General features: G+C 38.4%; 1 protein-coding gene across 1 annotated transcript in view; it reads right to left on the reverse strand.

Annotated features, from left to right (window-relative positions):
• LOC124240799 (translation initiation factor IF-2-like) overlaps positions 1-12920 on the reverse strand; it is a 197009-nt gene that overhangs the window by 82531 nt on the left and 101558 nt on the right. The window contains exon 3 of the mRNA XM_046663899.1: positions 7007-7173. Coding sequence (XP_046519855.1) covers positions 7009-7173 — 165 coding nt within the window. The 3' untranslated portion in view covers positions 7007-7008. The remainder of the gene's footprint in view (positions 1-7006; positions 7174-12920) is intronic.

A 12920-nucleotide genomic window follows, 5' to 3' on the forward strand; every position in this document is an offset into this window, starting at 1 on the left:
CTTCTTCTTCTTCTTCTTCTTCTTCTTCTTCTTCTTCTTCTTCTTCTCCTCCTCCTCCATAGTTGTATATTCTAGTTCTGCTAGAAGTGGACCACTGCCAAAGTGGAGTGTGCAAACTTAACCACTCAGCCACGGGTCAGCCCCTGAGTCCATATTCTTAAGCGCTACTTTGTGCCCAGAGATAAAGTCTAAGAATACTGCCTGAGAGAGTTCTGAAAAGTGAGCTATGAATTCTGAAGGTACACTACAAGCTGCTATGAGACCATACTTCTTTAAGTCTTTATATCTCCACCATTTTGCACAAAGCATTTTATGAAACAGGTGTTCACACAAGGACACACACACACATATACACACACTAGTTTGGTGAATGAATAAATGAAGCTAAAGCAAACTGAGGAAAAGAGAAAAGACAAAATTATAGGTAAGAGAATTGGTTTCCACCCAACCACCAGTACTTTTCTCTTTGACTCTTTATTTCAAGATGGCTGCTGGTTGAGGGTCTTCTGAATTAACCAAAGCAGGATAACATGGGCAGGAGAGTGGGAGCTCGCAAACAAATCAAGGTTATTTGAAATAGTAACTAAGTGAGGAAAATTAAAGAAACTAAGAATGTGAAGGGAAATAAATGAGGAAATGATTAATCATATACCACCAGGCTATTAGCAATAACAAGCAGTAATTCACAAATATTATAGACACTGTTCCATCCTTTGAGCTTAGAGTTTCATTACAAACAGAGATCAGAAATAACCAATATGTCACACTTCAGATTAAAAAAAAAAGTCAGCCCCTCTATACCCAATAAAATGCTTTGAAGTATACACATTTGTTGATTTTGTGACATATTTTTAACTTTACTAGGTAGGTACAGCTCTGCTGGGAGCAATTAATTCAGAAAGCCACAGAAAACTCCGCAATGGGGCTAAAGAATCAGTCAAAGAGCCGGAACATTTTTCTTGCAGACAGCTGGATGCTGCTAATTTAGCTCCTTTAGAGTGAGGGGAGGAGGGAGGAGGGAGAAGCAAGGTTTTCATTTTGCCACACCTCTAAATTCAGAGAAAAGAAAAATGAGGAAGGCATTGATAAGCATGAAGTGAACTGGCTTTCTCCCCGCTCTGCTCAATGAGCATGTCATTCTAACTGGTCTGAAGAAACCAGCACACTTACCTTTCAGGCTGTGTATACCAAAGGAAAGCCAGCCAAAGAGCTGGGCTAAATGGAAATTCATATTTTCTTCTTTAAATAGTTTTCGTGTGATCTAACTCACATACCATACAGTTCATCCTTATAAAGTATACAATCTGAAGACATTTAGTATGTTTATACTCAATTAATACCATCACCTCAATCTAATTTTACAACATTTTCATCATCCCAAGCTATGTGCCTTTTAAAAGATGGTTAAATGGTTTGTGATATAAATAAATAAATACCCAAACATGTATAATCTAAAATAAAAACAAAAAGACATGTTTAATGAGATTATGAATGTTCTCAGTGCGAAATGGCCCTGTCTGCTGGGAGGTATGCACTTGATGACATAAGAAAGACAGTCTTTCTATTCCTAACTTTATTTTGGAAAGTCTAACTATTTGACTTACGCTACTTCTCAGAAGCCATTTCTGCAAAATGCAGAAGGAATCATTGATCCTGCCCGTCAATCCAATCATTTTTCTTACAGAATAATTTCTAGCCATATCAAAAGCTACTCACTCTCTTCCTTACTATGCTTACCTCCACCTCCAGCTTTCTGGACCCCCAGTTCATATATCACTGTAGCTGCTTATGGTAAATATCTATTGCTCTTCCTTTGAGCAGCTCAAGAAAATGCATTACAAGAAGCAACGGAACAGAAAGATGGGAACACTTTCCATTATCCATTAGAACCAAGCCAAATTAATTTTAAATTGTTAATTCTGAGAGGGGAGCTTTTTGCCTTTTTTCCTTTTTTTATTTTTGGTGAGGAAGATCAGCCCTGAGCTACCATCTATGGCCAATCTTCCACTTTTTGCTTGAGGAAGATTGCTGCTGAGCTAACATCTGTGCCAGTCTCCCTCTATTTTATGTGGGATGCCACCACAGCATGGCTTGATGAATGGTGCTAGGTCTACGCCAAGATCTGAACCCACAAACCCTGGGCCACCAAAGCAGAGAGTGAGAACTTAACCCCTACACCAATGGGCTGGCCCCCAGGGAGCTTTTTCTTAAACTTGGCTAAAGCAGATATGCTTCATATTTTCCCATTTTGATCTTCAGTTTAATTCCTGGGACAAGAGTTCATCAGAATCTCCTATGTATAGGACCGTACAGAGAAGCAAGCTGGGGACTTCAACATACTGCCAAGAAACCTGGTTTATCAATCACCCAAATTTTGAGAATCTATAGCTAAATAAAAGAAGTTGGATATAGTAGCTAATACAAGTGCTCAATAAAAATGTTGGCTGAATGCTTTTGAATAATAATGTAATAACAGCTAATATTTATTAAACACCTAGCATAAGTCATCTTGCTGATCTGTGTTTTACATTAACTCATTTCATCCTCACAAAACCCAAGAGTAAGTCCTATCCTACACCACCATCATCATTACCATCATCCATATCTTAAAGATAGGGAAACTGAGGGAAAGAACAGGATGTATCGTGCTCCAGATTACAAAAGGACAGCCACAACTTAAAACCAGACTCTGGCTGCAGAGCTCCCTTTCTTAACCATTACCTTATTCTGCCCATCAGAAAATACGGAAGGACGAAATGGTTATTTTACAGTAGAGATGTCACTCTATTCTCTAATATTAGAGAAATAGACAAGTTCCACTGGATATAGTGATATAACACCCAAGGGAGAAAAAGAACCTAATTGTTTTCACATAGGACAGAAATACAGTAGTCCCCCCTTATCCAAGACCCCCAGTGGATGCCTAAAATCGCAGATAGTACTGAACCCTATATATACTGTTTTTTCCCATACATACATACATATGATAAAGTTTAATTGATAAATTAGGCACAGTATGAGATTAACAACAATTATAAAATAGAACAATTATAACAATATACTGTAATAAAAGTTATGTGAATGTGATCTCTACCTCTCTCTCAAAATATCTGATTGTATTGTACTCACCCATCTTCTTATGAGGATGTGAGATGATATAATGCCTATGTGATGAGATGAAGTGAGTGTGATGTAGCGGTTAGGCTATTATTGGCCTTCTGACGACATGTCAGAAGGAAATCATCAAGCCATGATGATGTTAATGGTTGGATGTCAGGGGCAGACAATGTCAATGGTTGGGGATCCAACAAAGGGATGATTCATGTCCCTGGCAGAACGAGGCAGGACCACGTGAGATTTCATAACACTACCTCAGAACAGCACAAAAATTAGAACTTATGAATTGTTTATTTCTGGAATTTTCCATTTAATATCTTCAAATCATGGTTGATCGCAGGTAACTGAAACCACGCAAAGCAAAACCGCGGATACAGGGGAACTACTACATAGTGAGTAGACAGGAACCACAGGAAGATTCCTTAACAATAAGGAAGGAGAGCAAGGGAATGTTCGCCATCCAAGACGGAAAAACGGCAAAAAGCAATAGAAAACGGAGGAACTAAACCATCTGAGGAATTAAACTACCAAGAACTGTGTTTCTAAAGAAGATCCAGTAAATACTCAGGTCCAATTATAGTGGCCAAGCGTAAACTCAGCTCTAGAATGTACCAGTAAGCTGTAAGCGATTTCTTTAAAGTGAAACTGGTTTGATGAAAAAACGTGCTAACAGCAGGTTGTTGGCCTGCATCTAGTTAAAAAACAAAAACAATAAATGACAGGTAAATAGCAAACTAAAGCTACAAAATATTAACAGCAACTATTATGAAGACTCAGCCGAAAGAAAAATATTCGCCCCAGGTTTACACAAATGTAATCTAAATTCATCCTGAATTTGCATGCATATTATCACAGAATTCACCTCCATTAGACCACTACAGAAAACTGGTTGGCTGGGCATGAGGAAGAGCCACTCCTAGTGCTCAAACAGAAGTCACACTTGACTCTTCCCTGAGACCACAGCTCTTCAAAGTGTACATGCATTCAAGAGAAAACAAGCAAAATCATTTCAAGCATTCAAGACATAGGAATGAAAAGAAACAAGATCCATGCACACATCTAGCCTTTTAAAATCATGGTGGGGATCTGTAGGGCATTTTAAATCAGTAATGGCAGAGACTATAATTTTCTGCTAAAGGGATATTATCACAATTTTTCAACCTGGGTTTGAACCAAGGCTCACAAAAGCTCTTCTACTTAATGCAACATCACACCCAGCACTTTGCTGTGGCATTCCACACAGCAGGTCATAATCCTGATTCCTTGGTTCTTTGGAGTTAATCATTTCAAAAGGCAGTGAGGTGAACACATTAAATTAACAAGGTCAGCTAGAGCGGCTTCTTCCCATTCCCCACCCCCATATAGTCTTCTTCTTCAAAAGAGAAAAAAAATTTTCTTTTAAGTATTCCATAGATCACAAACGCTTCCAACAAGCTACATTAAATTTTGAAATTTAACTCGTCATCCCTTGTATGAATACAAAACACCGTTAGATAAAAGGAAAAACGAATATGGCCAGGTGTACTAATGAAAGCATAGGGAGACAAACCAGCGGTCCAGGTAATGGAACCCTGAGAAATATTAGCTTTATATGATGGTGAGGAAACCAAATTTATCTTCAGTGCCACTTATGTCTTGATTTTTTCAGTGTTTTAAGAGAAGGCAACAGCACAATTTAACAGGTTACATCAAGATCCTATTTCATCAATTGTTCTTTACACATTCTTAGTGACTAAAATTGTATCTCCAACTCTACCGTGTGCTTTCATGTACCACGAATATCCTCCAGTAGATTATTAAGGGATTCTCTTACTTCTTTTAAAATATACCTAAAAAAATATGGCTAATTTTTCCTCTTTTACCAGGAATGCTCAGGTTACACATGCTATTCAACAACGCCAAATGAATCTGGTAAAGGGAAAATATACTAAATCAAGGCTGAGTGGACAAAGGCAAAATTAAACAAAATTAATTTGGCAAGGAATAAGTCTGTCTCTTTTTAGCTGCGATGGGAAGAGTGAGAGAGAATGGATTCTTTCTCAGATTACATCTTGAGGTTGAAAGCTGATATATAAATGGTAAATATCTTAATTTAACTAAAAATAGCTAACTCAAGCTTTTGTTTTTTTTTTAAGGCTCTTTCATATAGGAAGTGTGATGAAAAAGAAGGTGAGGCAAAGGGAGAAAGCAAGGAGCAGGAGAAGGAGGGGGTGGTGATTATCACCTGTAATATAGATTGTTTTAAAACATAATTTTAAAAGTACTTGTTCCTAAATTCTTGACATCTATCTGTCACTTACCACCAGAGAATTAAGCAAAAGCACAGCTGCTCAGTAGAACATTTTTACTTATCTGGAAGGATAATTTCATGGATATATGATAATTATGTCTAGTAACTTTAAGAAAACCTCTAACTGTGATCTGATACTGAAGTGGATTCCCAGGGTCTTAATATGCATTTGCCAGAAATTAACAATCGTAAAACAACTTACTTTTTGACTCTGGCCAAAAGAGAAAAATAAAGTCATATGCTTGATTTCTTTAATAAACTAAATTTAGATTTTTAACTTTAAAATTGATTTTGACATAAACGGCTTTAAAATAACACAAGCATCTTTCATTTGAGCCTTTTCTCAGTTAATTATTTGCTGGCATTGTACTAGAAATTTCTTGGCTTCACCTTAAACCCACACTCCCAAGTGCTAATTAGAAGACTATATACATTATTAACTAGAGAATGTTGTGCTTAAAACATGCATGTTCCATATGTATCCTATTACTAACATTATTCCTTTCGCTCCTGGAAAGCTCTCTTTAGAAAACAAGTCCCTATTTAAACAAAGAAATTGGCTGCCATTGCGGAAATTCTTGTAAAATGCAATTAATAGGTAGGGGCCAACAGGACACAGGATCTTTGTCTTTGAAACATCCTTAACATGAATCAAATTTAATCTCACTGAAATAGTCAGTGGAGGGAAAAGTTAATGACTGCAGATGTTACACATTTTAATACTGCCAGGGGACTCCCAAAGAGAATGGCCAAATCTCATCTGAGCTACGCCACTACCCAGGAACCAGACATGTCGGTGAGCACAAGCGGGAGACATGCCTTTTTCCAATACTCTCTCTTCCAAAAGTCCACTGGACAGAAGGGAAAAGAAACACATGCAAACAAGGTAGACTTAATGATTTCCTAATGATGAAGGAGACATGATCTTCTCATTAATTGGCAAGCTAATTGACCACAATCTCAGTTTTATAAATTGAGTCCAATAATCCAAACTTTGGTGTCTGTATTCCACAAAATTCTCTTCACACTTCCACACCCTTCATCCAGGCACAAAGTTGTCAGTTCTGCTTGATTTGTTTGAATACTGTAGTCGACGACAGCTGTCGGAAACAGTACATTAGAACAGCTGCTCTGACAGCTACAAGGGGCTTGGAAGTTTAATTGGGCTCAATGTGACATTGCGCATTTTTCTAAACATAGAAATATCCACAAAACTAAAGAAATTTCTAATGAGTCTGAGCAATGTTTACTTATTGGCAACACCAACTGGTTAACCCCAGTTAGAGTTTATGTCATTGCTCTCATAAAATCTCTGCCACCAGGCTGGTAAGAGTACCAAAAAAAAAGAGAGAGAGAGAAAGACAAAACAGTAGGAGCAGTTAGATGCACAAAAAAGGGGCATTAAGAGAGGGAGGAAACGGTAAGGAAGTCACATCAATAATCTCTTTCAAAGGCTGGCTGGTAGCCAAGGAGGATCCCACAGTGTTTCAGGATTTACATCCAAAGGAAACGTATTCAGAGGCCCCGAGCCTGGTGCCAACTGCAAACAAAACTGCTCATTATGGTCACAGCCCCCTAGAGCAGGGGAGAATGGCTTACTCTCAGCATCCGCGCGGAGGAAGACAGCGAGGAGCAGCAGCAGCGGCCTGGCTACGTGCACCATCCTGCAGCTTGGCAGCAGCATGCGCTGGCAGCTTGGAATCACTGCCTCTGAAGCCGCAGCGAGTCTGTCCGATCTGAAATTTCAGCTGGAACACTTTCAGAGCCTGAAGGGGAGAGGAAGAGAAAAGAAAGGGAAGAAAACAGAAGGACGCTTAGATTTCTCACTCTTTTCCCCTTGTTCCATCACAATCAGCATGAGAGACACAATCCATTGTAAACACATGACAAATTGTAACCAAGATGTCTCTGTATTAGGTATTAGCAAGCAAATAACTTGGTTCGTAAAATGTGGCACCCTAGCATATCTTTTTCCCATTTTCAGGCCATCCTAAAGCCAACTACCTTGAATTTCACTCTCTGCTTATGCCACCTTTTGGGCAACGCTCTCTGAGAAGAAACTGTCACTTCTTATGAAAAACTACAAGAATACATTGATGGAAGAAAGCACTCCGATGCTATAAGAAAGATTTAGGAGAAGCTCCACCACGCAGGATAAAAGTCTGTTATTGACAGAATAATGGAAGCTGCTTTCTTGGCACCAGGTGAAATGACAGGGATAATTCAACTTCTCCAGCTAAATAATAGAGGTTAGAATTTTTTACACTAGCACATTTGGCTTCTTCCCTGAAGACACATCAATGTTCAAGTCTAGTTTGGCATCAATAAGTCAAAACAATAGTTAGCATGAGCCTCTTTGATTTCACAGGATTTTTATATGTCTCCTGGGCAATGGCTTAGTTTTCTCAATCTTTTATGTAAAATCAATAAGCCACAAACTATTTTTAGAGAGCCTACTGGGTGCAAGACATCAGAAATGCCACTTAGCACAAAGTGTCGCGAGGTAAAAAATGAGTCAGATTACATCCTCTGTGAGTTTCCAGTTTCATAGGGAAAATAAAACAGATAAGTGAGATGACTAGTCAAGTTAATAAGTGATCAGTGCCAGGAAGGAAAACCAAATAATGAGATACAAGATAGGATCAGGAATGGCATTATGGAAAAGGCAACGTCTCAAACTGGCCCTTGGAGGATAGGATGATTTTACCAAGAGGGAAAGGCATTCCAGGAATTCTTTGCAAAGGCAGGGCAAGGAACTTTGGAAAAGGAGAATTGCCTGGTTAGCGTGGAGCAGGGCTGCCCAAATGTCTATTCACATCAGAACCATCTGGAAGGCTTGCTAAAACAGTGGGGAAGCACCCCTAGAGTTTGTAGTTTCGCAGATCTTGGTGGAGTCCAAGAATCTGCATTTCTAACAAGTTTCTGGATGATGCTGATGCAGCTGGTCCAGGGACCACACTGAGACCACTGGGTTGGTGTGATGGCTCCATTAGGAAATCAAAACAAGATGAGGCCAAAGAAAATGGCTCAGGCCTTTAAAAAAATATGTCACAGAAAGCCATGCATGCCAATCTAAGTCAACCAGTCTTTATTCAGCAAACCACAATGAGAGCTGTTTAATGTTTTGGAGCAGAGGAACAATATGGGAGTAAGCTTTGGGAAGATTAACTGACAGCTGAATATGGGATGATTTAGAGAATACTATTAGGCCATAGCAGGAGTCCCAGGTGAAAAGTAACACAGACCATAAGACTGATGGTGGCCCTGGTGGGAATGGAAAAGAAGGGAAGCGATGACTGGCTCCAAGCAATAATGTGAAGTATGACTCTTCAGGTGATAAATAATTGTTCCTATAGAGCCTTCAATAAATCTATCACAGCATCTTACAGAGTAGGCCCTTGAGAGAGAGAGAGAATATTGAACGCTATTGCTTCCTCTATCACTGCGAGAAGAACTTGAGAAAGACAATTAGAATTCTTCTGCAAAATCAAAGAGCACACCTTTAAGTTTTGTTTATTGGCATATTTGCAACACATACAACATTCTTGACAGGAAATACTAGAGATATCCAGAAATAACCTAATCCACTAAAATAACTTGTACTTTTAAAAAGTATTGTAACGCAGATACTACAGTGTGTCTTTTCTGAAACTGAGCTGGAGCATGAGAGTAAAAAGTTTTTAAAGATATTATCTTTTTCATTACTATGCATGAGTGGTTTGAATGAGGAAAGATAAAACTAAAAAGAAGGGGGGAAATCATTCTAATTACCATTCCACTAGATAGCCTTATTTTTTCCTTTTTAACAGATTTGTGGGTGGCATGAAGAAGCAAGTTGCACATTGAAACGCATTTACTTGAAACCAAAAGCTAGCCAGCTGCTCCAGATCAGCCATTGTTATCAATCTCATCTGGAAAACAACTTATCAAGCAGTTCATAGCTATCAAATGTTAAAATTCTCAAAACTTCATAGGAAAAGTGCTATAGGAACCAGCTCTGGCACCCTCCCCCTTTCACCGCTCCTGTCCTCATGCCAGCATTTCAAATGACAGCAAAGTCCAGGAGACATCAGTCCTGTCGGACTCAATTTGTGTCTGTGCAAGCGTATCAGAGCCAACTGCTACATAATGACTCGGTGCGATCACAGAGATGGAGATGTATGAAATGCTCTCTCAGGGAAGAGGTGATTGGGCTTTTTCCCCGTACTCGACTGAAGTAGCATAAGAAGACCAAATTCTTCCAAATGAACCTACAAATGTTACCTCCGGACCCGGAACACTGACAGGGACCTAGACATGAACACAGATACAGACGTCCATATTTATACTTAAAGGGGCTATGCCCTTGGCCAAGATATGAAAACAGGGGATCGGAGGTGTGAAGATAAAGCCTAATCTAGATGTTCATTCCAGCCAGTCTCCACTGCGTACCTTGTTTATTACATAGAAACATTGCCAAGAGGGAAATGCTGGCTTGCATATCAGTAAGGTGGAACTTCAATTTTAGAAATATGGGAAATGGATTTTTAAGGAAACATTAACAGTGAAAATAATGAAGCTGAGTGACTATTACAAGTAGTTTCCATTAGCCTCGAGAAAGGATTGCCAAGCACTGCAATGAGAAGAGCAAGACAAGGGATTCAGAGATAGTAAAAGTACCATGGTTTAGCTTACATCACAAATTACTCTGCATTTGTCCAATAGCCCTCAGCAGAGGCTAACTCACTGTGAGATTTTTATTTGCCTTGCCCTTTCATTAACTGGGACATGCAGATAAAACTAAACCATCTAGATCAGTTCAAAATAAAATAAATTTTAAAACTCTCTGGTTGTTTATTTCTCACAGCACAAAAATCTTAAGAAACAATAATTTTGTTGATTTCCAGATAGCTGAGTATCTACTTTTGTATTTACGTACATGTGTGGTTAGAGAAGCTAACAGTTCAGAGGGCCAGTGGATGCAATATAATTTGAAATGGAACGACAAAAAGTACCCTTGCCCAAAAGTCTGCACAAATCACTGCTTCAAGTGATCACATATGCTGACCCCTAGCCAACTCTTTCTCTTCAATTTAACGTTGTAACCCTTTTCTGTAATATGTATACCCATATTCAAATTAATATGAATGCTGAAGGATTTTTTTTTAGCTTTCTGTATTGTTGGTATGCATTTCTGTAGATTGTGTTAAAATAAAAGAAAAAAAGGCAAAATGGAGATTTCATCTTTTAAAAATATCCAAACAGTCGCTTAGAGAAATGAGTGGTTGCAGGTTTTACGTAGGAAATGCACAAAACGAGTGTGGAACATCTTGTCATACCAGGAAGCAAGGAAGATTTCTGGAACGACTAGATTATATCCAAAACAGAAGCCAAGGTGATGAGGCTCCCATCAGCCAAATGTAGAAAATCTGAGTGGCAAAAAGAAGAATAACTGCAAGGAACTGAAGCGCAACATATTAAAATCCATGAGATCATAATTTTAAAAATAATTTTTAAAAATAGCATTGGTCACCCAAGGAGGAAGTGAAAGGATCAAATCATTATTCTGAAAAGAGGGACAGAAAGGGAAAGAATTAAGCATTAAAACAAAAAAATCTCCAGGGGCCAGCCTGGTGGCGTAGTAGTTAAGTTCGCACATTCCACTTAGGCAGCCCTTGTTCACCGGTTCGGATCTCGACCATGGACCTAGCACCACTTGTCAAGCCACACTGTGGTGGCATCCCACATAAAATAGAGGAAGACTGACACAGATGTCAGCTCAGTGACCATCTTTCTCAAGCAAAAAGAGGAAGATTGGCAACAGATGTTAGCTCAGGGCCAATCTTCCTCACAGGAAAAAAATCTCCATAAGAACTTAAAAACAAAAATTAGTGCTGTCACTAGAAAACTGGATATCACTGTTTATCTCTAAACATTTTGCTTCTGTCTGTCTTATAACAACCCCATACTCTCAATTCTAGACATCTTAGAAGCAATAACATCATAATGCTATTTAACCTGAGCTTATATCCTTTAAGTTGGAGAGATGGTGGGGTAAGGAGAAAGTCCCCAAATGCTGTGACTTCTTTTCATCAACCTCCCAAACCAATCAGGCCTCTATAAATTGTCTAACACAGATTTCCAATCATTTAATGTGACCGATCACTTGCATACAAGATGTGCTACCAGGAAACTGCTATTCGTAAAACTGAGGAAAGCAGGCTGCTGTGGTTGCAGCTAGAAGGAGTAGAAGGGCCTGGTGTTCATAGCAAGCATGGTGGAGACTCCTGAGGGCACCCTGTGAATTCTCTGTGCCCTCAGCACACAGTGACAACACAAGGACACGCAAAGAAAAAAGAAAACAAAAATAAACTTTCACCATTTCACTTATTCATGAGGATTTTCCAAGAGAAGATAGCCCCCTAAATATTTTATCATGGTCTAGGACAAGTATCCTCCAGAGTTGGTCAATAAAACTTTCTGCAGGAGAGAAATGTTCTTTATCTGCACTAACAATTGACCACTTTTAAACATAGCTAGTGAAAACGGGAAGTAAGCATTTGATTGTACTTAAATTTAATTTACGTTTAAATCGCCATGTGTGGCCAGCAGCTGCCCTTTTGGACAGCACAGACTATAGCTACATGTTTCAACAGCACTCAACAGCATAGCTATTAACAAGGTCTAGGTTTTCTGGGTTGTAGACTGAAACAATGAAGTGAGAAGTCCTTGGCTTCCCAACAATTAAGACTCTAAATATTCATGGTGTTATGTGAGGAAATCCACTTAACCTTTGGGTCACTCACTTCCCCATCCCTGTCCCTTACCCTTGTCAAAAAAAATTGTTTCATTTTTTTAAATTATTTCATTGAATGTAAAGGGAGGATCAATAAGTGGTCAAATGGACCACTGGAAAATGTCCAAAATAGAAGTATTTGTTAGTAAAAGGAAAAATCGGTGTTTCATATCATAGCTAGAAGAGTTATGTTTCTCACTAATAAAAGTCCCTGTTTGGGATATAACAGAAATCAGAACTTCTGCCAGCAAAGACACACCACATTCCATAGACGGGAAAGACAAGCATATTTCTACACATTCACGTGAAATAATTTGTATAGTTTTTATAAAATGGCTGCACTCAATTAATTAATATTAGTGAGGAATATGGGAAACATATTCTTAAATATTACATGCAGCACCAAAAACCCCTATGTCAATCATGGAAAATATTGCTGAGGAAAAGAAGGGCAATAGAAGGAGATTATTAAATTAAATAAAACAGTGGAAAATAACTGCACACCCAATACACCTCTGTATAAAGTATTCAAATCTAAAGAATATAAGTAATTATTATTATGAGAGAAACTCAAATCTTAAAACGATACTCTTTCACATAATAGCACATCATACCAAAAACTCTAATTTTTTTCTATATTTTGCCCTAAATACGCTTTCATGACAATAAATTAAAAAAAAAACAAGAGAGAGTTTATGAAATATGACATATAAATACAAAGTAATAACTCAATCATCT

The sequence above is a fragment of the Equus quagga genome, chromosome 6, assembly GCF_021613505.1.
Source record: "Equus quagga isolate Etosha38 chromosome 6, UCLA_HA_Equagga_1.0, whole genome shotgun sequence".
Lineage (NCBI taxonomy): Eukaryota > Metazoa > Chordata > Mammalia > Perissodactyla > Equidae > Equus > Equus quagga.